The sequence below is a fragment of the Trematomus bernacchii genome, unplaced genomic scaffold (assembly GCF_902827165.1).
Source record: "Trematomus bernacchii unplaced genomic scaffold, fTreBer1.1, whole genome shotgun sequence".
NCBI lineage: Eukaryota > Metazoa > Chordata > Actinopteri > Perciformes > Nototheniidae > Trematomus > Trematomus bernacchii.
The window spans coordinates 68,897-96,577 of record NW_022987665.1 but is presented as its reverse complement, the minus strand read 5'-3'; the positions used below and the strand labels follow the sequence as shown (position 1 = coordinate 96,577).

General features: G+C 41.3%; 1 protein-coding gene across 1 annotated transcript; it reads right to left on the bottom strand.

The window, feature by feature from the left end:
* Positions 1-1,120: 1,120 nt before the first annotated feature.
* Positions 1,121-20,388, bottom strand: LOC117487109 (tetraspanin-8-like). The gene is made up of 9 exons (XM_034135756.1): positions 20,160-20,388; positions 17,896-17,967; positions 17,496-17,612; positions 15,106-15,180; positions 14,614-14,709; positions 5,254-5,364; positions 3,799-3,831; positions 3,630-3,713; positions 1,121-2,324 (listed from the first exon to the last, which is right to left on the bottom strand). The coding sequence occupies exons 1-9, from the start codon at positions 20,217-20,219 to the stop codon at positions 2,184-2,186; spliced, it is 789 nt and encodes a 262-aa protein (XP_033991647.1). The 5' UTR covers positions 20,220-20,388; the 3' UTR covers positions 1,121-2,183.
* Positions 20,389-27,681: the final 7,293 nt, after the last annotated feature.

Sequence of the window (27,681 nt, the reverse complement as noted above, 5' to 3'; positions counted from 1 at the left end):
CTGGTGCTAGTACTAGACTCCTGGTGCTAGACTCCTGGTACTAGACTCCTGGTGCTAGACTCCTGGTGCTAGACTCCTGGTGCTAGACTCCTGGTGATAGACTCCTGGTACTAGACTCCTGGTGCTAGACTCCTGGTGCTAGACTCCTGGTGCTAGTACTAGACTCCTGGTGCTAGACTCCTGGTGCTAGACTCCTGGTGCTAGACTCCTGGTGCTGGTGCTAGACTCCTGGTGCTAGACTCCTGGTGCTAGACTCCTGGTGCTAGACTCCTGGTGCTAGACTCCTGGTACTAGACTCCTGGTGCTAGTACTAGACTCCTGGTGCTAGACTCCTGGTGCTAGACTCCTGGTGCTAGACTCCTGGTGCTAGTACTAGACTCCTGGTGCTAGACTCCTGGTGCTAGACTCCTAGTGCTAGACTCCTAGTGCTAGACTCCTGGTACTGGACTCCTGGTACTAGACTCCTGGTACTAGGCTCCTAGTACTAGACTCCTGGTACTAGACTCCTGGTACTAGACTCCTGGTGCTAGACTCCTGGTGCTAGTGCTAGACTCCTGGTGCTAGACTCCTGGTGCTAGACTCCTGGTGCTAGACTCCTGGTGCTAGACTCCTGGTGCTAGACTCCTGGTGCTAGACTCCTGGTGCTAGACTCCTGGTGCTAGCCTCCTGGTACTAGGCTCCTAGTACTAGGCTCCTAGTACTAGACTCCTGGTGCTAGACTCCTGGTGCTAGTACTAGACTCCTGGTGCTAGGCTCCTGGTGCTAGGCTCCTGGTGCTAGGCTCCTGGTGCTAGGCTCCTGGTGCTAGGATGGGTTCAAAGCAGAGGCCAAATGTCGCTGTGTGCTCTGCATGTGTGACCATTAAAGAGGGTTTCATCCCGATTCTATCTACTTAACGATAAATGTACAACGTTGGTGACTTTGTTCAAAAACCCAGATCTTCCTTTGGGAAATAATCAGTTCTGTAATTTTATAAACTGCTCGTGTCAAAAGTGTTTTGTAAAGATGACGGCCTTTAGAAAACGGGATTGTACAGGAAAACTAATCTTATTCTAAGAAATGTATTCACATGCATTGAAAGTCTGGATAATCTTAAACTAGTTAATAAATATCCAACCAGTTTGTTTTGTATTTTTTTATTTTCTGAAAGTCATCAGTTTACAGCTTTAGTCACAAAGAGACAAACAGCACAAATAAAAGCATTTTTCCCTTTGTATCCAAAGTTTAATTAAAGACTTTCTCCCTTTTTAAAATACACATTTCAATCAAAATAACATTTTTTCTGGATTTCAAACTAAAAGCATTTGAATTTCAAAATAACGTTTTTACACGTTTGACTAAAGATATCTTAAATATAAAATATGTTTTTGGTAGATTTAAGTCAAAGTGGAAGATAATACATTCACGTTGCAAAGCTTTGTGCGTTAAAAAGACCCATTAAATGTAAAAAAAATGACTTTCAGTGAAAGCATTGAAGGCACTTCGGTCATCAAACTACATTCATTTGATGGTTTCAAGCAATTAAGAAAAAGAAAAGTACCTTTTAAGATATGCATTGCTATCGGGATGTTTAGAGCATGCCATGGAATATAACAAGTGTTTCTGAAGTGAATTACCTACCCCACCTTTAATATTTAAAAAAAAATAATTCAAGACTTTATCAAACCTTTAAATTAGTGATTTTTCAATGACGTTTGACTCTAAGCCTTTCTGGGATTTTTTTTAATTATAAACACTTTAAAATTTCACTAATATCCTTTTCTTTTGTAAAATATGGAACACACAGTTCCTTAGAAAACAGTCACATTTTAAGGAATGAATTGCCAAAATGTCGCAAATTCAAATCGTGTATTAGAAATTAATCTAAAGCCAAAACGTATTTATTATAATTTGTTTTAATTGTGACGCTGCTTAAAAACGAGCCAAAATGGAGAGAATAAAGTCTCAAAATGTTCTTAAACTAAATATGTTGCAACCTAGACGACCTAATGTTTAACGTTATCAGACAAAAAACCATCCGTGATTAATCCATCCGATTCACTCTAAACTAAAATAATGATTTCTTCAGATTTTTCAAAAAGCTGATTTGCATTAGAGAATAAACCCGATGTCACAGTAAGGCACGATATGGCGCTGAATGAATACATGAAGAGGAAGAGGAAGAGGAAGAGGAGGAGGAGAGTTTAATACTCCGGAGGGCTTTTCAGCTCCTCGTATTTGGGCGGCATGGCGGAGAAGATGGCGGGGATCGTCATCATCATCGGGGCACGGACGCCGTGACGGATCTGATGGATCATCACCGAGCTCAGAGCCAGGCCCAGCAGCTGCAGGGGGTCAGGGTTCAATGTTTAGTATTCAATAACAAAAGGAGAACAGGAAGTGAGACGAAGAGGTAAATACAATTCTACTTTTTAAGTTTTCTTTTTTTAATGTTAAAGGTCACCTATCATGCTATTTGTAGCATAGGTCTCAGATATATACAAATATATAAACACATGTCTATGAAGTGTTTTGCTCCAAATACCAAACAGATCACCCATTCTAGCCATGCCTCATATCCCTCTATTTCACTTCCTGTTTCTAAAGTGATGATTTGGGGTATAAAGCTTTAAAATAAATTTAAAAAAGAGGGGCGGAGCTTATGCAGGAGATTCTACCGGCAGATACTGCCGTGATGACACGCCATATCATGGATTATCAAGGATTGTTTCTGAAACAGTATGGAGCTCAAAGGCTTTCTCTCTTGCCGGTTATACCACAAGGTGAGTTCCTTTTTATTTCCTGCTTCTTCACACACATGCTCTCCAGTACAGGTTAGCTCTGAGAGTTAGCCATGCTAATGTGAACACCGACCATATTACGTCCAAAACAGTCGGGCATTGTTTCTGATAGCAACGTTTCTGATAGGGCCGTGGGTCCACATTTCAGATATTACGTCATATCGGACGCAAATCTGGATCAGCTCCGTTGTTCCCCGTTTTTAGAGATTTGGGTACGGAGGAAAAGAGAGGGGGTTTTATTCTCTGACGCTGCGTGAGTTCCCTGACACACCGGGGACACATGTTGATGTAGAAAAGACATCAAAAAGTGCATTTTGCATGATAGGTCCCCTTTAAAATTACAGGAAAAAAAATCTTTTCAAATCTATAAATACAAAAAATGAACAGGTAAAAAAAACAAACACATTTTATTTACAAAATGTGGTGTTTTTAAAATAATATTCTGAGATTCATGGATTAGATTTATAATATCAGCACAATCATAACAGAATAAAATCTGTTATATTCTCTAAAAAAGTTAAATTATGGTAATGTGTTGTTTAGGATATGCTGAGATTTAGGTGTTAAATCTATTTATTAACAATAACAAAAATAATCTTCCCCTTTTCCCAAGTTGTATTCTGAGGTAACTTTGCGAAAAGAAAACTTACAAATGTGGATATTTTCAGATATTTAAAAGGGTTATTCAACGAGAAAAACCTCACAATTTAGGAGAAAAACACGTACGAATTAACAGCAAAATCATCCCAGATTAAAGTGGTAAAACTATAAGAAAATAAAAAGTAATATTTGAAATAAATAAATAGGGTTTGTGTTAATAAATATAAAAGATAAAATATCAATTCTCACCGCCAGAACAGCCAGAGTGAAGCAGACTCCGATCGCGATGTCGGCAATGAGCAGGAAGTATTGACGGACGATCGGGAAACACGCCTGGAGACGAGAGAAAACGTTTATTTAAAAAGGTGGGATAATTATTTATTATTTTCTGCCTCTTTAATATCTCAGCTCCACTCACCTTCTCGTAGATCTCCTTCGGCTCCTGGTGTGCCTGCAGGAAACCACAGAAGAAGAGAAACGTGACTCACTTGGACATTTAGGCCCAATCCCAAACCACGCCCGACACCAGGGGTCGGCAAGTAAGTTTGGCCTTGGGGCAATTTTTTTCTGAGCCACTAGACGGCGGGCCAGAACAAAATCAAAGCCCAAAGCCTTCTTTCAAAACAAAGCTGCCAGCTGGGGAGGCAGCATATGCACCACCACCCCTCGCCCTCCATGACCAAGCGGCTTCTCCGATTTTGTTGTCAATGTTTTGATATCTAAGTAAACATTACGTTTGAATGATTTTGTGAGCTGGTGTTTTTTTTTTTCAAACCACAAACCGCATGTTGGCTTTCAGCACCACGCGTTGTCCACCTACTTATTGATCCACTATCAGCGTCAGTGCACCCCGCTGCCAGATTGTGCCTGTGTGTCATTCACTCTCAACATGGATAAAAGTACAATAAGCATTCCTCAGGTGTAGTGGATTCTCTATTCGGACATTATAGAAAATCTAAAAATTATTTTACTGGCCAAATATTATTGCTGGCGGGCCACCAATGGCCTGTTGCCTGTTGTATACCCTACCCCTACCCGGCCGTGATGGAGTGAACTCCGTGGAGTGACACTCGCAGCTAGGGCTGTGCAATTAATCACATTTTAATCTCGATTACGATTTTGGCTTCCAACGATTACGAAAACAGCGTAATCGAAATAAAACTATTATTTTGCTGCATTCCCTTTCGCAATGATGCTCTCAATTTGTCTTGCGTTACACATCCTGCCCCCCCCCCCTCCCTAAAAGCCCTCTCGGCCAGGTTGTGCTGTGACTTGCAGTCTGTTTAATAAATCCATATAAACATGTTACAAGGGAAGCTTTAGTTGCCGTGTCTCTATTCTCCGGTCCTCCATGCTCCGGTCAGCTTTTACTAACCTCGTCAAGCCGGAGCCTCTTAGCTCGCTACTTCCGGTAAAACAATTATCCGCTGATTTACAGACGTCTCTTTCCCCATGTTAGTCAATGGGAAAAAGTCTTTCTGAGCCGGGTGACGTCATGGACTGATACGGAAATTGTAGTACCGCCGTTTGGCCACTACGAATGTGTTCCTCAGAGTCCAGCGCACTTCCTGGGGGCTTGGTCACAGCGGGCTGAGCTGCAGGATTTCTGCTTCACACACGTTGCACACCGCTATTTTATTGTCTTTTTAGGACAACTTGAAAAACTGCCAGACCGGTGAAGCCATTTTGGCGAGCTTGTTTTGCCGCGCACAGAGAAAAGTGTCATATTTTACGTCATCTGATCATCTTTCCTGATCGGCCTTTATAGAGAGCACCGATCACACTATTAAGAGTGAATATCGGCCGATAATGATCGGCGGCCGATCGATCGGAGCATCCCTATTAAATATATTATAATGTTTCATAAACTCACGGTATCGACGGTCTTGCAGATCCCCTCCATCTCTTCGTCTCCGTTGCACAGGCACGTGTCGGGGATGCTGTCCTCCCAGTCCCTGTAGCTGAACAGACCGCAGCACTGCAGCTAAAACACACAGAAGAAGAAATTAACAGCACTGCAGCTCAAACACCACAGAAGAAGATATAAACATCAGCACTGCAGCTCAAACACCACAGAAGAAGATATAAACATCAGCACTGCAGCTCAAACACCACAGAAGAAGCAGGGCCGTTGATCAGCGTTACACAAAGCCGAAAGTAGGTTTTTCTTAAAAAGATGAATCTAAAATGACACCATTTATCATGCCCATTTTCTGTTAATACAGAAAAAAGGATCAGATATTTATCTTTCCGACGGTCCTTGAATGCATCACTTGGGACAAATATTTACATCGGGAAAAATCTATATAATCGTTTTAGTTTTTATGAATGTGCCGTGCGTTGTTTACATACTTGCAGCCTTATTTGTGCGTTTACATTTATCAATTAAAGTAAAAAAAAGTATTCAGTACTGGGATGCCCCTGTGGGTTCATCTGGAGAGGTGTGATGCCCCTGTGGGTTCATCTGGAGAGGTGTGATGCCCCTGTGGGTTCATCTGGAGAGGTGTGATGCCCCTGTGGGTTCATCTGGAGAGGGTGTGATGCCCCTGTGGGTTCATCTGGAGAGGTGTGATGCCCCTGTGGGTTCATCTGGAGAGGTGTGATGCCCCTGTGGGTTCATCTGGAGAGGGTGTGATGCCCCTGTGGGTTCATCTGGAGAGGTGTGATGCCCCTGTGGGTTCATCTGGAGAGGTGTGATGCCCCTGTGGGTTCATCTGGAGAGGGTGTGATGCCCCTGTGGGTTCATCTGGAGAGGTGTGATGCCCCTGTGGGTTCATCTGGAGAGGGTGTGATGCCCCTGTGGGTTCATCTGGAGAGGGTGTGATGCCCCTGTGGGTTCATCTGGAGAGGTGTGATGCCCCTGTGGGTTCATCTGGAGAGGGTGTGATGCCCCTGTGGGTTCATCTGGAGAGGTGTGGCTGTGCCGTCTTGATTGCAGTAACTCAGGGCACCTGGGTCTGGTGCCCTGCAGCTGTTTAAAGCCTCTGCTCTTCTCCCTCTCTGCTTTCTCCTACAGGCAACCCCGGTTCGGTCGAGTATGCTATGAGTTTGTTTTCACTTTGTGCACCTCAACACTCTCACATGTCCATGCAATCCTCACCCTGCATTTACACTACTGATACCACTGACATCCACACCTCATGCTTTACTTGTTTTGCACTGAATTAATTTGGCTAATTTGAACCACTTGTACATTATATTTCTGACATGTGAAATAGTGTGTGTGGTTTTTCTCAGTTGATGAGCGAGGCCAGGACGTCAAAGTGAAAGGAGGTGAGAGGTTCAGAGATGTGGTTTTACAGATAAAACCTGTTTGTCTCTGCAGTGGAAAGTCCTCTCGATCGTTCTGTAGATAATTCACACACACAGCTATTTTTAGCTCTGAAACCGGTCGTACGGGGCGTTTCCTGCCGCTCAGCGATCGAACCAACAACACAAAGGCTTGTGCATGAAAAGAAAGGCAGAAACCCCAAATATATTTTGAAGAACTCTCTATCTTATCTCTTTTCCTCCTAATTAATGCTTGTGATGTTTTGTGCTTTTAGGGTCTCTGTGCCCTCAAACCAAAATGTAGATTTCCCCGTAAAATGTTAACGTGATGCCAGAAAACCATGTTTCTCTTCCTCAAAAACTATATAATTCCTCCAGAAATCGGAGTATCAAACAGAGCGTCAGAGACGGCTTTGTTTTCACGGAGCTCCGACGCCACGTTGTTGTTGTTTACGTCAGGAGACATCTTGTATACGGGCGTCATGTTCTCCAGATAATTCTCGATAAAAAGGTCCCCTATTCTACCGTTCTTCATCAATATATCACAGGTCTCAGATATATCCAGAGCCTGTCTCTGATTGGCTGAAACACCAAACAGATCATTGCAGCATTACCCATAATCCCCTCTGTTTCAGCCCTGTTTCCAAAGTGCTGATTCTCTGTCTGTTACTTTAGATGAAAATAAGGAGCCCCTCCCCACGCCCCTCTGAGAGACATTTGGTTACAAAGAACTCAATGGTGCTCTAGGAGGAGATTCAGGTGATAAGGTGGGGGGGGGGTTACCTTGGTTGCTGATTGGCTAATGGTTACACAAGACAAGACATCGTTATGACATCATCAAGTGGCCAAAATCTGATCAGCTCATTTTCAGACAGGTTTTATAGAAATGGATCAAAAAGAGAGAGAATCTTTGTTCCTGAAACTTTCAGAGTCTCTTTAGACAGAGGGGACACATGTTGATGAAGAAGAGACATGAAGAAGAGGGGACACATGTTGATGAAGAAGAGACATGAAGAAGAGGGGACACATGTTGATGAAGAAGAGACATGAAGAAGAGGGGACACATGTTGATGTAGAAGAGACATGAAGAAGAGGGGACACATGTTGATGAAGAGACATGAAGAAGAGGGGACACATGTTGATGTAGAAGAGACATGAAGAAGAGGGGACACATGTTGATGAAGAAGAGACATGAAGAAGAGGGGGACACTGTTGATGAAGAAGAGACATGAAGAAGAGGGGACACATGTTGATGAGAAGAGACATGAAGAAGAGGGGACACATGTTGATGTAGAAGAGACCTGAAGAAGAGGGGACACATGTTGATGTAGAAGAGACATGAAGAGAGGGGCACATGTTGATGAAGAAGAGACATGAAGAAGAGGGGACACATGTTGATGTAGAAGAGACATGAAGAAGAGGGGACACATGTTGATGAAGAGAAGAGGGGACACATGTTGATGTAGAAGAGACATGAAGAAGAGGGGACACATGTTGATGAAGAAGAGACATGAAGAAGAGGGGACACATGTTGATGAAGAAGAGACATGAAGAAGAGGGACACATGTTGATGAAGAAGAGACATGAAGAAGAGGGGACACATGTTGATGTAGAAGAGACATGAAGAAGAGGGGACACATGTTGATGTAGAAGAGACATGAAGAAGAGGGGACACATGTTGATGAAGAAGAGACATGAAGAAGAGGGGACACATGTTGATGTAGAAGAGACATGAAGAAGAGGGGACACATGTTGATGAAGAAGAGACATGAAGAAGAGGGGACACATGTTGTGTAGAAGAGACATGAAGAAGAGGGGACACATGGTGATGAAGAAGAGACATGAAGAAGAGGGGACACATGGTGATGTAGACAGAGACATGACAGAAGAGGGGACACATGTGATGTAGAAGAGACATGAAGAAGAGGGGACACATGTTGATGTAGAAGAGATACATGAAGAAGAGGGGACAACATGATGTAGAAGAGACATGAAGAAGAGGGGACACATGTTGATGAAGAAGAGACATGAAGAAGAGGGGACACATGTTGAGTAGAAGAGAACATGAAGAAAGGGGACACATGTTGATGTAGAAGAGACATGAAAGAAGAGGGGACACATGTTATGAAGAAGAGACATGAAGAAAGGGGCCACATGTTGATGTAGAAGAGACCTGAAGAAGAGGGGACACATGTTGATGTAGAAGAGACATAAGAAGAGGGGACACATGTTGATGAATGAAGAGGACAATGAAGAAGAGGTGACACATGTTGATGTAGAAGAGACATGAAGAGAGGGGACACATGTTGATGTAAGAAGAGACATGAAGAAGAAGGGGGACACATGTTGATGTAGAAGAGACATGAAGAAGAGGGGACACATGTTGATGTAGAAGAGACATGAAGAAGAGGGGACACATGTTTTGATAGAAGAAGAGCAGAAGAAGAGGGGACACATGTTATGTAGAAAGAAGAGAACCTGAAGAAGAGGGGACACATGTTGATGAAGAAGAGACATGAAGAAGAGGGGACACATGTTGATGAAGAAGAGACATGAAGAGAGGGGCACACATGTTGATGAAGAAGAGACATGAAGAAGAGGGGACACATGTTGATGTAGAAGAGACATGAAGAAGAGGGGACACATGGTGATGTAGAAGAGACATGAAGAAGAGGGGACACATGTTGATGAAGAAGAGACATGAAGAAGAGGGGACACATGAGAGGGGACACATGTTGATGAAGAAGAGACATGAAGAAGAGGGGACACATGTTGATGTAGAAGAGACAGGAAGAAGAGGGGACACATTGATGTAGAAGAGACATGAAGAAGAGGGGACACATGTTGATGAAGAAGAGACATGAAGAAGAGGGGACACATGTTGATGTAGAAGAGACATGAAGAAGAGGGGACACATGTTGATGTAGAAGAGACATGAAGAAGAGGGGACACATGTTGATGTAGAAGAGACATGAAGAAGAGGGACACATGTTGATGAAGAAGAGACATGAAGAAGAGGGGACACATGTTGATGAAGAAGAGACATGAAGAAGAGGGGACACATGGTGATGAAGAGAGACATGAAGAAGAGGGGACACATGGTGATGAAGAAGAGACATGAAGAAGAGGGGACACATGTTGATGAAGAGACATGAAGAAGAGGGGACACATGTTGATGTAGAAGAGACATGAAGAAGAGGGGACACATGTTGATGAAGAAGAGACATGAAGAAGAGGGGGACACATGTTGATGTAGAAGAGACATGAAGAAGAGGGGACACATGTTGATGAAGAAGAGACATGAAGAAGAGGGGACACATGTTGATGAAGAAGAGACATGAAGAAGAGGGGACACATGTTGATGAAGAAGAGACATGAAGAAGAGGGGACACATGTTGATGTAGAAGAGACATGAAGAAGAGGGGACACATGTTGATGAAGAAGAGACATGAAGAAGAGGGGACACATGTTGATGTAGAAGAGACATGAAGAAGAGGGGACACATGTTGATGAAGAAGGACATGAAGAAGAGGGGACACATGTTGATGTAGAAGAGACATGAAGAAGAGGGGACACATGTTGATGAAGAAGAGACATGAAGAAGAGGGGACACATGTTGATGTAGAAGAGACATGAAGAAGAGGGGACACATGGTGATGAAGAAGAGACATGAAGAAGAGGGGACACATGGTGATGTAGAAGAGACATGAAGAAGAGGGGACACATGTTGATGAAGAAGAGACATGAAGAAGAGGGGACACATGTTGATGTAGAAGAGACATGAAGAAGAGGGGACACATGTTGATGAAGAAGAGACATGAAGAAGAGGGGACACATGGTGATGTAGAAGAGACATGAAGAAGAGGGGACACATGTTGATGAAGAAGAGACATGAAGAAGAGGGGACACATGTTGATGAAGAAGAGACATGAAGAAGAGGGGACACATGTTGATGTAGAAGAGACATGAAGAAGAGGGGACACATGTTGATGTAGAAGAGACATGAAGAAGAGGGGACACATGATGTAGAAGAGACATGAAGAAGAGGGGACACATGTTGATGAGAGAGAAGAGACATGACGAAGAGGGGGACACATGTTGATGTAGAAGAGACATGAAGAAGAGGGGACACATGTTGATGTAGAAGAGACATGAAGAAGAGGGGACACATGTTGATGAAGAAGAGACATGAAGAAGAGGGGACACATGGTTGATGAAGAAGAGACATGAAGAAGAGGGGGACACATGGTGATTGAAGAAGAGACATGAAGAAGAGGGGACACATGGTGATGAAGAAGAGACATGAAGAAGAGGGGACACATGTTGATGAAGAAGAGACATGAAGAAGAGGGGACACATGTTGATGTAAGAAGAGACATGAAGAAGAGGGGACACATGTTTGATGAAGAAGAGACATGAAGAGAGGGGACACATGTTGATGTAGAAGAGACATGAAGAAGAGGGGACACATGTTGATGAAGAAGAGAGACTGAAGAGAGGGGACACATGTTGATGAAGAGAGACATGAGAAGAGGGGACCACATGTTGATGAAGAAGAGACATGAAGAAGAGGGGACACATGTTGATGTAGAAGAGACATGAAGAAGAGGGGACACATGTGATGAAGAAGAGACATGAAGAAGAGGGGACACATGTTGATGATGTAAAGAACATGAAGACGAGGGACACATGTTGATGTAGAAGAGACATGAAGAAGAGGGGACACATGTTGATGAAGAAGAGACATGAAGAAGAGGGGACACATGTTGATGAAGAAGAGACATGAAGAAGAGGGGACACATGTGGATGAAGAAGAGACAGGAAGAAGAGGGGACACATGTGATGAGAAGAGACATGAAGAAGAGGGGGACACATGTTGATGTAGAAGAGACATGAAGAAGAGGGGACACATGTTGATGTAGAAGAGAACATGAAGAAGAGGGGACCACATGTTGATGTAGAAGAGACATGAAGAAGAGGGGACACATGTTGATGAAGAAGAGACCTATGAAGAAGAGGGGACCATGTGGATGTAGAAGAGACTTGAAGAGAGGGGGACACATGTTGATGAAGAAGAGACATGAAGAAGAGGGGACACATGTTGATGAAGAAGAGACATGAAGAAGAGGGGACGATGAAGAAGAGACATGAAGAAGAGGGGACCATGTTGATGTAGAAGAGACATGAAGAAGAGGGGGACACATGTTGATGTAGAAGAGACATGAAGAAGAGGGGACACATGTTGATGAAGAAGAGACAGTGAAGAAGAGGGGACACATGTTGATGTAGAAGAGACATGAAGAAGAGGGGACACATGTTGATGAAGAAGAGACATGAAGAAGAGGGGACACATGTGTGATGTAGAAGAGACATGAAGAGATAGAGGGGACACATGGTGATGAAGAAGAGACATGAAGAAGAGGGGGACACATGGTGATGTAGAAGAGACATGAAGAAGAGGGGACACATGTTGATGAAGAAGAGACATGAAGAAGAGGGGACACATGTTGATGTAGAAGAGACATGAAGAAGAGGGGACACATGTTGATGAAGAAGAGACATGAAGAAGAGGGGACACATGGTGATGTAGAAGAGACATGAAGAAGAGGGGACACATGTTGATGAAGAAGAGACATGAAGAAGAGGGGACACATGTTGATGAAGAAGAGACATGAAGAAGAGGGGACACATGTTGATGTAGAAGAGACATGAAGAAGAGACATGAAGAAGAGGGGACACATGTTGATGTAGAAGAGACATGAAGAAGAGGGGACACATGTTGATGTAGAAGAGACATGAAGAAGAGGGGACACATGATGTAGAAGAGACATGAAGAAGAGGGGACACATGTTGATGAAGAAGAGACATGAAGAAGAGGGGACACATGTTGATGAAGAAGAGGAATGAAGAAGAGGGGACACATGTTGATGTAGAAGAGACATGAAGAAGAGGGGACACATGTTGATGAAGAAGAGACATGAAGAAGAGGGGACACATGTTGATGTAGAAGAGACATGGAAGAAGAGGGGACACATGTTGATGTAGACAGAGACATGAGAAGAGGGGATACATGACATGTTGATGAAGAAGAGACATGAAGAAGAGGACACATGGTGATGAAGAAGAGACATGAAGAAGAGGGGACACATGGTGATGAAAGAGAGACATGAGAAGAGGGACACATGTGATGAAGAAGAGACATGAAGAAGAGGGGACACATGGTGTTATGTAGAAGAGACATGAGAAGAGGGGACACATGTTGATGAAGAAGAGACATGAAGAAGAGTGGGACACATGTTGATGTAGAAGAGACATGAAGAAGAGGGGACACCATGTTGATGAAGAAGAGACATTGAAGAAGAGGGGAACACATGTTGATGTAGAAGAGACAATGAAGAAGAGGGGACACATGGTGATGAAGAAGAGACATGAAGAAGAGGGGGACACATGGTGATGTAGACGAGACATGAAGAAGAGGGGACACATGTTGATGAAGAAGAGACATGAAGAAGAGGGGACACATGTTGATGTAGAAGAGGACATGAAGAAGAGGGGACACATGTTGATGAAGAAGAGACATGAAGAAGAGGGGGACACATGGTGATGTAGAAGAGACATGAAGAAGAGGGGACACATGTTGATGAAGAAGAGACATGAAGAAGAGGGGACACATGTTGATGTAGAAGAGGGGGACACATGTTGATGTAGAAGAGACATGAAGAAGAGACATGAAGAAGAGGGGACACATGTTGATGTAGAAGAGACATGAAGAAGAGGGGACACATGTTGATGTAGAAGAGACATGAAGAAGAGGGGACACATGATGTAGAAGAGACATGAAGAAGAGGGGACACATGTTGATGAAGAAGAGACATGAAGAAGAGGGGACACATGTTGATGAAGAAGAGACATGAAGACGAGGGGACACATGTTGATGTAGAAGAGACATGAAGAAGAGGGGACACATGTTGATGAAGAAGAGACATGAAGAAGAGGGGACACATGTTGATGTAGAAGAGACATGAAGAAGAGGGGACACATGTTGATGTAGAAGAGACATGAAGAAGAGGGGACACATGTTGATGAAGAAGAGACATGAAGAAGAGGGGACACATGGTGATGAAGAAGAGACATGAAGAAGAGGGGACACATGGTGATGAAGAAGAGACATGAAGAAGAGGGGACACATGTTGATGAAGAAGAGACATGAAGAAGAGGGGACACATGTTGATGTAGAAGAGACATGAAGAAGAGGGTTTTAAATAATAGGTCCCCTTTAAATATCTTATCAACAAGATCAGAGACACAGAATGTGCCTCGTACCAAACCATTAAAAAAAGTGTTGTTCTCTCAGAGTTTGGAGGAAGAAATTAAGGAACTAAATTAAAATATGACTCCGGGTCACTTCAGTTTATGGAGTTTGTTCTTCCTCTTTAAAACCGCCCTTACCTCCGGGCCGAGGTCGTTTGCATGCGAGTCAAATCATAAAACAAACTTCTCCCTCTAGATTTCAATCTGAGCTGCAGACACCTGGATGTTTAGGAGAGGCTGTGACGTCAGTGACATTTCACCGACTTCTTGTCCTGTTGCAACTCAAGACAACAGAATCACGTATTCATACATGTCTTTAAAAATGAAAATCTGAGCACTCATTTAATCTAAAAGCACAAAGCAGTCGACAACTCAGTTTTTGTTCTTGGATTATTTCTCGTAAACGTTCCTTTTTATCATTTTACATTCGAATAAAACCTGTGTGTCGTAATTACGGGAAGATAAGATCCTCCGTTTTCTGCCAAGAACTAATAAAACAATAACTCCAACGACACGGTTTTTATTATTAGTTCCTGTTTGAAACCTGACGACAATACACCCGTGTGTGTGTGTGTGTGTGTGTGTGTGTGTGTGTGTGTGTGTGTGTGTGTGTGTGTGTGTGTGTGCGTGCGTGTGTGTGTGTGTGTGTTACCTCGTGCTGTATGCTCTCAACCATGACCCTGTCTTCGCTTGACGCCGTGTCGAGAGGCACAGCCATCCTTAACTTCTCCTCAAGGATATCACCCAGCTGCAAGAAAACACACGGAGAGTAATTAGAAGAATTAATTAACAATTTACAGACAATTATAATAGTTTGAATCAGAAGACTACGATGGGCGACAGGTGGAGGCGCGCTACAACGACCCAAAACACTTCCATTAGGAGAAACTCACTCACTTATTACAAAGAATAAATGTAAAAGTTTTTTTTAAAAAGCCACATTTCTCTCAGTGGACACATTTTTAAATTAGAAAAATAACAGATTTCAACTCCAACATGTGACCTTGAGCTCATTTACTCAATCAATTCAACACTTTTATTAAACTCTAGCTGTTTGAAGACGTTTGTTATTGTCCTTCTGTGATAATCAGCACAAGAAGTTCTAGTAAATATTGATCTTGTACAAACAGCCGGTTGTCTTTACCATGGGGCGCACGGTGGCGATAGGGATCCCGCCGCGGAGCATGATCAGACTTCCAATCACCATACAGACCAGGAACTGCAGAGAAACAGGGAAAGAAAGTGAATATAGACCCACACAGATACCTGAATAGTTTGTAAAGAAGTCAATATGAGGTTTCTGAGGATTTATAGTGATGTTAAGGAACTTCTTTCAACCAAATCCATCAACATTTTAATGACGTTTGGCCCTTTTTTCACAGTCACTGAAGGGACATGAGGGGTTGTGTTAAGGAAATTGTACGATCAAATGTGTTAACATTGCTAACCTTAGTTTCTCTGATTAGGTCATCTCTTTGGGAGTGAACCTTAAGGCGTTGTGCACACGGGAACGTTTGCGTTTATGCACAGTATGCGCTTTCAAAAAAGTCTTCCGTTCACATGCATTTGTTTCATTTAACGTGTCTGTTCAAACGAGACCGCTGGACACGCTGTAGTACATATGCCGGGACTGTAAGTGGCGCTGTAACTTCCGCCAAAATACACCAAAAGCAGCGAAGAAGACTCCGGAGCAGCCCCGCAGCAATGTTGCCATGGCTACCCTTCTGTTTAAGCCCCGCGGTGGATTTAGCAACATGTAGTTCATGTAATTCTCCATGTCCACTTGTTGCTGATGGTTGTGGTAGAGGAGCTGTAGATTTTGCACTAACATCTGTAGCATGGTCAGTAGCAGTAGCACTAGCAGTAGCTACTGACAGGTGTGTGTGGCGATTGCTGGTATTCAGCGGGATATAGTCATTTCCTCAGCATATGGATAAATGCAACGGGGAAGTTAACTGAAAGAAACCGAATCTGTGGATATTGCATCGACCGACCAAGAAGCACGTCTCTGTGGAGAGGACGCGCTCAGAAAGAGAGATATTCTCTACAAACACCGGGTGAGATCGCTCCTCTGGGACACGCCGGTCCTGTGTTTCCTTTTTTTGTGTAGATTATAGCCTGAATAGGCCTACAAACATTTATCTTTTTGCCGTTATCGTTTGTGGGGTCCGTTTCTATCGGCCTCGTGTAAATAATAGGGCTATACGTAAGAGAAACTATGCAGATACAAGCAGTTTTGTCCTCGTGTAAACGGCGCCTTAGTTTCTCTGATTAGGTCATCTCTTTGGGAGTGAACCTTAAATGTATGTGTGATCAACAGACGTGTTTAGGGGGTGAGGTCTTTGCATACTGTGTCTGAGGGGTATCTGTATATCCCATTGTCTTGTAGATGATGGTTTTGCATACAGTGCCAGAGGGGGTATCAGCTGGCCTCCCAGAATGTTGTTGTTGTCCTCCTAGAGAGCCGGTTTCACTCAGAACAGGACGTGCTCTTTTAGAGGAGACGTCATACTTGCACGTATAAAAATATCTTTATTGCCTTTAATACGAATATTGTGTTGTTACCTAACTGATTATTCTCTCTAGACCACGGCTGATTTTAAAGCTGCTACGACAGTTGTTTGAATAAAACAATGTTTTTCAGATTATTTTGAACACTTTCTATGAATATAAAGCAAATGCGAAAGTGTTCAAAATAACAGATAAATTACAAAATAAATGAAATGATTGCATTTTCTCAACGTTATTTCACTTTACAGACGCAGAACCATGCGTGGATAGCTAATAAGACATTTTTAATATTATTTAAAAAAAAAAATGTAATTATTTATTTTTTTTATTTTATTTTTTATTGGTTTTTCAGTTGAATTAAACTTAAAGTTCAGGGTAATCAACTGTTAAAAACATACTGTTCACATTTTTGTTTCAATAAATGGATGTTTTCAAAGTAAATGGATAATCGTTTTTAATAATCGTGATATCAATTATTGACCAAAATAATCGTGATTAGGATTTTTGCCATAATCGCACAGCCCTACAAGACGGTGTTTCTGTGACTCTAAAGTCAGATTAACGAGGACTAAATGTTTCAGAGAACAGGAAGGACAATCAGAAATCACTTTTTTGTGGATTTCCCTGAATAGGCGTTGCAGATTTTGTAACGTTCTGTAAAGTTCAAGTATCATCAATATCCTGTGAGGAAAGCTTGGGGAAAAATAAAGATTTAGTCATAAGAGATGTTGAAATAAACTCATATCTGCTTTCAGACAGAAGAAGAAGGGATTTTATCTGGTGTCAAAACAAAAGAGGAATTTAGATTAAAATAATGCTAAATCTGTTATGAAATAAGACAGAAAGTGACAGGATGTTTCATGAAGCAGGTTTTTCACAGACTGGAAAGCCCCTGATGTGCAATAACACCGTCTGATCATATAATACTTTATACAATATAACACAGGATATAAGTGGAACAGCTGTGCAGTTTTAACAGAGGAAGCTTTTTATATATTTGATGTTATTATTATTTATACTCACAGCGATCAGGCAGCCTTTGCTCTCCTTGTGAGAACCATAGGCTCCCAGCACAGCGATCACCATGGTTACGGATCCAAACAGATACAGTCCGATGAGGCCAATGCCCCGACCCTCGATCTGAAGACAAGAGAGGACTCTTTAAAGTAGAGGCATTACATACTGATATACACCTGAACATCAGCAGGAGAGGACTCTTTAAAGTAGAGACACTACATACTGATATACACCTGAACATCAGCAGCAGAGGACTCTTTAAAGTAGAGACACTACATACTGATATACACCTGAACATCAGCAGGAGAGGACTCTTTAAAGTAGAGACACTACATTCTGATATACACCTGAACATCAGCAGGAGAGGACTCTTTAAAGTAGAGACACTACATTCTGATATACTTACGTTTCCTCCTCCATGGCTGTTGCTCAGTGTCTGCCCGATGAAAGCGAAGGCGATGATGAGACCGCCGATAATCTGAAACAAAACAAAGTATAATTTTAATTGTGGTTTTCTCTGATCCATTTCTTTGCATGTTGAGTTTTGTTTCTGTATGCTGTACAACGACATTATACCGTTATATAATCTCTTAAGGTAATACAATGTCCAAATCGCCCTAATGAAATGTTATTTTAAAGTAATTTATTTTAAGTTCCCCTTATCTTATCAAGCCCTTGTAATTTTTAAGGTCATTTACTATCAGAGTTATTCCACCAGAGAGCATTTTTCAAGCCATTTCAAATGTCCTTGTTCGTATAATTTTATCAGATTTTTTTAGAACAGCATGTTAATAATATCTTGGTCACAACACCAATAACTTTTTGTGGCATTAAAACCTTAAAACCCAGAAAAAACTTCAATTAAATACAAATATTTTATAGTACAAAGAGTCCAAGTCATGTTTAAGGTCATTCAGTATCAGTGTTAGTCCTTTAAATATAATTTCTACCGTTTTTATCTGATTATTTAAAAAACAGTTCATGTCTAATACCTGAAACACAAATCCAGAGTTATTTGGAGTCTAATCTTCACCGTGCAAAACAACACTGTGACAGGAAAGCTTTTACTTCTAGTTTTTAGTATAAAAAACACACTGTTCTCATTGTGGCCAATATCGAAATGAGCAGCTAACCACAACATGACTTCCTGACATAGTTTCAACAAAACACAAACACAAACCAACGTGTAGATCTGGAAACTATTATATTTAATTGTTGTTTTGCCGACTGACTGGAAACCAGGTGGAGACAAACAAAACAGAAACATAACATACACTCTCTATAAAAAGGTAATGACTTGCAAATAAGACAAGACAGCAGGAGAGGACTCTTTAAAGTAGAGACACTACATACTGATATACACCTGAACATCAGCAGGAGAGGACTCTTTAAAGTAGAGACACTACATACTGATATACACCTGAACATCAGCAGGAGAGGACTCTTTAAAGTAGAGACACTACATACTGATATACACCTGAACATCAGCAGGAGAGGACTCTTTAAAGTAGAGACACTACATACTGATATACACCTGAACATCAGCAGGAGAGGACTCTTTAAAGTAGAGACACTACATACTGATATACACCTGAACATCAGCAGGAGAGGACTCTTTAAAGTAGAGACACTACACACTGATATACACCTGAACATCAGCAGGAGAGGACTCTTTAAAGTAGAGACACTACATACTGATATACACCTGAACATCAGTAGGAGAGGACGCTTTAAAGTAGAGACACTACATACTGATATACACCTGAACATCAGCAGGAGAGGACTCTTTAAAGTAGAGACACTACATACTGATATACACCTGAACAGCAGCAGGAGAGGACTCTTTAAAGTAGAGGAACTACATACTGATATACACCTGAACATCAGCAGGAGAGGACTCTTTAAAGTAGAGACACTACATACTGATATACACCTGAACATCAGCAGGAGAGGACTCTTTAAAGTAGAGACACTACATACTGATATACACATGAATACATCTGTTTTATTTAACCCTTTAAGACACTTTCATAAAAAATAAAATCTATTATTTTATGGTTTAAACTTTCCCTTCCCCTTCGGTACTTGTTTACCTAACAGACAGAAAATGTATTTAATTGCCAAACAATTACTAAAATTACACAATAAAGCAAGTAAAGGTTGGCTTTTTTCTGGTTAAACACAGATAAACCTTTAAAGTCACCTAAACAGACCCTGCTATTTATCCAGGAGGCACACACACACACACTACAATGTATCGTGTTTTTTCTCACTTAAATCCTAAAACTGATTATAATAAAAACAAATAGCTTTAAATAATCTAAAATGTATTATAGCCGAACCTTTTGAGAGTTAGTAATGTATTTTATTTTATTGTTTGTATACGTTTTATGTCAAATGGAGGAGGAGTAAATGCACTTTATTACAAAATATATTGAAATGTTAATGGAGTATGGCACTCGTGTAAAAAGTCAACTTATAAGAGTCAAAAGTCAATGAAGGGAAATAGGATTTTACACATGATTGATACAGAATGAAATACAATCAATTAGTTAAATAAAACACACATTATTAGCCGGTTTAAGAGTTAAAATTACGTTTTAAACCGAAACTACGCAGTTTCTATTCCAGAGATCCGGCCACTTTTTTGAGGTTATTATTCAAACTTACCGCAAAGAAGATGTTGAAGATGGTCAGAAGCCGTTTGACGCAAATGTTGACATGAGCCATGTTTGATGGGTATTACAATGAAACAAAAATACAGTCAATTTGTTTTTAAAAGCGTGAAAATACAACAACACCGGCGAGGCACAGTGAGGAGGGATCTACGGGTCAAGCGGTTTTATGCAAATCAATATGGGGCGGAGGCTTACTGTAAGGAGGAGGCGTGGATTTCCGGGAAACGAAAAGTAGGGCAGATTTGGGAGGGTGGGAGCATTTAAAATAAACGTATTATTTGTACAATGATGATGATAATGATGATGATGATGATGATGATGATGATGATGATGATGATGATGATGATGATGATGATGATGATGATGATGATGATGATAAAGTAAACAATTATTTATATTATTAATATTAGAAAATGTAATCATGTAATTATTGCATCATATAATACAATTAATTAAGAAAATTAAGAAATTAAAACTACCAGCTGCAACATCGAAGTGATGAAGGCATTCATACAGCAATAATTATAACAATTAAATACATTTATTGACTTTTTTATTTGTTTTAATGTAATTTACATTTGTCTGCAACTATATTATACTCCACTACATACATACCGTTTTTAGTAGAACATGTACAACAATATACACACCACATGTAGACATTATAACAATCTCTAACAAAAGACAACATACATAATTAATTAAAATGGCCAAAGTCTATTATAATAATTTAAATGTATCAATAAAGTTTTTTTCCTTTTCATAATTGATTTGCATTGCAGGGTTAATACATTGTCATTAAAAAACAACAACCACAAAACAGCAGTAAGGGTTGTGTCCTTATACAGTTATATTTATCATTTACACATCTTCTAAAAAGTATTAAACAGCCACTCTCCTCCTCCACTGCAAAGGGGAGAAGGAGAGTTTATGTTTCCTGGATGATGACACGTAGAAAAATCCCTTCTTGTGAAATATATGTGTGTGTGTGTGTGTGTGTGTGTGTGTGTGTGTGTGTGTGTGTGTGTGTGTGTGTGTGTGTGTTTGTGTTTGACGTGTGTGTGGGCGGAGATATGTTCGGACATGCTTCCACTTGAACACAGTTTACTGGAAATGACTCTTTTTAATACCTCATCATCCAAGTCATTGAAGAAGATTGAAGATTCAACTTATTGTCGTTACATAGTACAGGTTCTATGTAACAAAACGGTTTCTCTGCATTTGACCCATCCTAGTGTTAGGAGCAGTGGGCTGCCATTATGTACGGCGCCCGGGGAGCAGTGTCTTGCTCAGGGACACCTCGGTAGCACTTGGTCTTTCCGGTGTCAGTACCATATGTGTTCGCCCTACCATATGTGTTCGGGGTCCGTCGCTTACCAATGACGTCACCCATTGTGATTGGCTGTACGGAATCGTAGTAATCAGCAGCGAACCGCTTCAACACGTGTATTTCAGTGTATTCACGGCATTCATTTTGTTATTCTACAGTATTATTGTTTTATAGTTATTTGTTAATGTAACCCAATTTGTGTTCTTTGAAATTGAAAAGGATATCGCATTGTGTTTGTTACATTCGTTGCAGTTGTATAGGCTATGTGTTAAGTGTAATTTGGCATGTCCTATTTATGGACATGCTTTTATTTTGAAGGAGAGTTAGCGCAGTTGACAGGAAGTTGTTGTTGCTTTGGAAACAACGTGACAGAGATTAACGGAGAAAAGTAATATCTACATATAAAGACGGAGAAAGTAAACGATAACGTTTATGGTTAAGTGTTAGCACCCCCCGAAGAGGCACAAGCTCTTACGTTGATATTGGAGATTTCAATAAATTCAATTTGAAAAAAAAACGGGGAAAAAAAACAAAAACGAATATCTGAATAACGAAATTGAAACCCGAATAGTACTCCAACGAACGAATATTCGGATATTTTGGTACAGTAGGGCTGTACCCGAATAATATAATAAAGTTATAGTAAATAATAACAAATTCCAGTGTTAGAATTCCATAATTCCATATTCATAAATAAAATGATATGCAAATAACATTTTCTTGGCTGTGGACTTGTACTCTACATAATTATGTTGAGCTCATGGTAATCTAATTCAATAAACAATAACTGCAATGAACAGATAGCATTTTCTGACTCGTAAAATGATTGGATATGGTGTAATTTGGCAAATGATTCTGTGTTGAAAAATGTATATCTTTAAAAACTGCGTTGGTGTATTAGGGCGGGCCATACTAATTTTTTCTTGTAAATCGATCGAGAGGGGTGTTCAAATAACGTATTTTGGTGTGTAGAACACAAATCTATTTAGATGCTTTTATTTTGAAGTTGTTGCTATGGAAACAACATGACGGAGAAAAAAGTAATATCTTCTACATATAATAACGGACAAAGTAAAGAATGAAGTGTATGTTTAAATGTTAGCACCCCCCGAAGAGGCTCAAGCTCTTACGTTGAGTCTGGAGTTTCAATACATTCGGAATTTGACCGTGTAAAATGTCCTCTTGGGTTACCGTACAGCCAATGCGTGACGTCATTGGTAAGCGTAACGGACCCCGAACACATCTGGTAGGCCGAACACATATGGTACCTACACCGGGACTTGAACTGGTGACCTTCCAGTTGCCAAGCCAAGCCCCTATGGACTTCGCCACCACCTTCTTTATGGAGTTTAAGAAGTAAAAAAAAGCTGTTTTGAAGATATTTGAACTATGGAAACATACTCAAAGTAAGAACAACAGTAACATCAAATTAACACTTAAAACTTGACCCACTCTACCATGCTGCACTGTGTTATATATCAAATGCACCCTATAGGACTCATCATTGCAAACTGTATAGCCTAACTGGATGGTCCTCACTTACTATGCGTAGGATGCAGCATTGGTTTTTATTAATGTATAAAGCCATTTTAGGAAAGCTTCCACTGTACATATGTGTCAGATTTGCTACAGTTTGTGACTCTTACAACCTCAGATCCAGTGCCTGGATACGGGTCCAGGTTCCTGCCGTGCGGACTGAGGCTGGAAAAAGGAGTCTTTTTTATTATGGTCCTTGGTCTTGGAATGACCTTCAATCACGCCTCACACTGATGGCACTTGTCTCAATAGCATGTTTTAAATTGAAGTTGTCTGAAGTCCTCACCACCAGCTGCTCTTGCAGTAATAAGTAGTGTACCTTTCTTACTGTCCCAAATGTGCACAATGTAGTGACTGCTTTTTCGTCTTTTGTTTTCTTAGTTATGTTCTCTGTATTTATATGTTTGTGTTATGTGTTATGTGCAACGTTGCTGCCTTCTTGGCCAGGTCAGCATTGAAAATTAGATTTTATCTCAATGCTTTTTTATCTGGTTAAATAAAGGTTAAAAAAACAAAAACACAAGCACAAGTACTCAGAGTGCAGAATTGTATATATCATATTGTTAATGGATTATATTAATATGTCTATCGGTTTAAAGGGACCCTATTCTGCTTATTTTCAGGTTGATTACAACTTTAAAGGCTTCTTTACAAAACATACACGGTGCTTTATAGAAATCCTGATAAATAAATGCACTACATGTGTATTACCAGCAGAGGTCACTCTTGTTCTTTCTGTTGCAGTCCTCTTCACTTTACCTCTACACATTTTGTATTTTCTTTTTTCTGCTCCAAAACTCACCATGTCCATGAAGAAGACGTTTTTCCATTTGACTTACAATGGGAAAGAGACGTCTGTAAACCAGTGGATACTTTTTTTTTTAGCTAAACAAACTACACAGCACAAACTCTTTTTTAGCCCTTATTTTAATCATTAGGGTGTTAAAGTTGTAAAATGCACTAAAAGCTGAATCCAGAGTTTAGAATTTCTCTCTAAGTAAAAATATACTTACCTTCAAAACCTCTCTTAAAGAGCACCTTCGGGGGAGAGCATTGCAAAACTGGCCCCGGTAATGGTACAAATCTCAACCTGTCGTACAATGGACAGCTTCCCCCCCCCATCTATGTATATACTCGCATTTCAGACTCTGTTACTAACTGTATATCTGTAGACTTGGTATGTCTTAAATGTCCGGTTAGGATGTATTAGAACGAAATCTAAAATGAAAATTGTAAATAAGCCATCTGTATGTAAAAAACCACCTGTATGTAAATTGTAAATAAGCCATCTGTATGCAAATAACCACCTGTATGTAAATTGTAAATAAGCCATCTGTATGTCAAATATGTCTTATATGTCTTAAATGATATGATGAATTGGAAATGGGGGACCCTGATGTAAACAAGACGAAAGTCTTTCTCTGGTCTGCATCCCCTTAACAATTGTATGTTTTGAGCTGTACTGTACTGTACCCAATATACAAGCTGTTAATAAACTTTTCAATCAATCAATCAATCTCTCCATTCATCTGACTGACAGAGCAGGAGATAGGAGGCAGGGCTTAAGGGGAAACTCAACTGCGCATGCGTTGTGGGCCCACGTACGGGTACTTTTGCATTATAATGCTACTTCGAAGTGCAGCTACCTGAAGCTACTAAGTTGGGATATCTTAGAAATTAGTTAATATTCTTTTTATTTATGTTTTATATCAATTCATCAAGTGTTCAGGGTTCCCGCGGGGTCTTAAAAAGTCTTAAATTTGATAATCTGAATTTAAGGCCTTAAAAAGGTCTTAAATATGACCAAAAAAATAAGAAAGGTCTTAAATATGATTTAGAAGGTCTTAAAAATGATCGGATTTGAAAGGTACTTCTGTGTTGCGATCGCCTCTATATGTGTTTTGGGGGAAATGTCCGGGCTGCAAAGTAACCAGTACGGTGAGAGCCTTTCAGTTCCCCCCAACAATTTGTATTGAAATAAATCAACATGGAACCAGTAATCACTAACTTTGTTTCCCCCGGCCCCTTATTGGAGAACACCCAGCTAGTAACCTAGCAACCAAGCTTCAGCTAGCGACAGTCAGAAACTCATGTATCTTAGAATCTACTTAAAAATATATATGGGGAAGTGTAAGTTCAACCGTATTTGGTTGGAAAACATCGAATTTAGTGCTTGGTTGAAACCAGGGGAGGGGAACGTGTTTGAAGCCCGCTGCACCTTTTGAAAAATAAATTTGCGTTTGTTTTGCTAATGTAGCGTTAGCTAGTGCAGCAGCTCCCGCAACAACACCGGGGGACCTCTGGGCGACGTGTGGGTGTACGTCAACCCTAAAAGCGGAGGTGCTGTAGACGCTAAATACCTGAAGTTACCTACTGTAACTCCAGCTTCTATGAGTATTGGCGTAGCCCTCTAAGGCTATCGCTATTGGGTAATCCCCCTGCGCACCCGCGCAGCACTGAAACACTTGTAGTCCACGCCCGCCCGCAAGGTGGGCCCCACCCTCGGGCTCCCTTCCGGTATAAATAGGAAGGAGGCCCGACAATCTGCTCCCACACAAAACAACTTTTCTTCAGCTATTCGTGGAGCCAGTGGGGCCCAGAACTTAGAGGGCTACGCCAATACTCATAGAAGCTGGAGTTACAGTGGGTAACTTCAGTTCTATTTCGTATATGGCTTCGCCCTCTAAGGCTATCGCTATTGGGTTAAGGGCGAAGCAAGATGTAGACTGCGCCCCACTGGGTCGCCCCGGTACAAGAAGCACAAACACACCTGCTCAGATAATAACCCATGCCTATTGCGCCATGCGAATGGCGCATCACAGTCCCTGGAATATATCATAACATGAATATTTACCATGAGGGGACGAAGGCTGGGAATAATACATACCTGCCGCTGTGAGAAAGTAGAGACGAAGGTCACACTTTGCCCAGTGACAGAAAGGAGGGGGAATAGCAGCTCTCTGCGTGCAGACAGGCAGAAGAGCGCACAGCTGGGTCCCCAACATCACACACTCTGACAAGACATTCCGTACGAAATGTGTCAGGGGAAAAAAGGAGGACGTCCCTCTCATAAGAGGGAAATACAGGCCACTCTCCGTGTGCCGAGGCAGGAGAGAGGCGCACAGCTGGATCCCTGACATCACTCACTCTGACAGGACACTCAGCACAGGGTGTGTCAGAGAGGAATGGGAGACATCCCTCAAATAAAATTGAATAAATGAACAGGGAGAAGACCAAGATGCAGCACTGCAAATGTCTTCCACTGACATTCCTCCGTGCAAAGCCGTGGAGGAGGAAATTCCTCTGGTGGAGTACGCATTGATGTGCTCCGGGGGATCCACCCCAGAGGAGACATATGCCTGTGACACAGCCTCACACAGCCAGTGTGACAGCCGCTGTGCAGACAGAGGCTGCCCGATCGAGCGCTCTCTGTAATGCACAAACAGGCGCTGAGAACGGCAGCTGTGCGTGCTACATAGCAGGACAGCGCGCGCACAGGCAACCCTGTCTCCTAGAAATTACGTTCCCACAAAACTAAACTGCATTCTCAAATACGTTGGCGAAATTACAGCCTCGCCTACTGATTTTAATTTAACCATAGGATATCAAGCCCGATCGTCGATTTCAAATGTGTGCTCTAAAATGATATTAATAAATGACTATTATCATTATTATAAGCTAGAAAAGAAATGTCAAAGATAGGTAGAAAGCAAACGTATTTAAGATATGTTCAGAACAAACGTAACGTGGGACAAAAGACGTTTCTTGTTAAACGTAATTGAGAATGCTGTATGAAACGACTACAAACAATATTGTGATTATTAACCATTAACCAGCATAATGACGGATTTGGTAAACTGAACAGTGAGCCGCCAGCCAGCGCGAAAATAAGTTTGCTCTAAAATGATATTAATAAATGACTATTATCATTATTATAAGCTAGAAAAGAAATGGCAAATATAGGTAGAAAGCAAACGTATTTAAGATACGTTCATAACAAACGTCATGTGAGAGAAAATAGGTTTCTAGAAGATATGTAGAAAATAAACGTATTTAAGATATGTTCATAACAAACGTAACGTGGAAGGAAATACGTTTCTTGCGAAACGTATTTGAGAATGCAGTTTAGTTTTGTGGGAATGTAATTTCTAGGAGACAGGGTTGGCACAGGACAGAGGAGATGAGACGTGGCTTCTTCCTCCGACCTGTGAGGAGGGGGAAAGAAGCCGTCCAGGGTGATCACTCTTGACCTAAAAGAGCTTGTGATGACCTTTGGCATAAAAGCTGGGTTAGGGCGTAAAACAGCTGAACTGCCATCTCCTTGGATCCGGAGGCATGACGGAGCCACAGAGAGAGCAGACAAATCACTCACCCTCTTTGCTGATGTTAGAGCCAAAAGTAGTACTACTTTGGCTGATAACATCTTAAGGGGAACCTGATCTAAAGGTTCAAATGGGGCTTTGCTTAGTGCGCGTAACACCAAAGCCAAATCCCACTGAGGCGCTAGTGCGCGTGACACAGGTCTGAGTCTCCGTACTCCTCGCAGAAACCGTTTCATCAGGGGGTGACTAAACACCGTCCCGACCCCGAAACCCACATGACAAGATGATATGGCAGCAGCATACACCTTGATTGTGTTGAAAGCCAA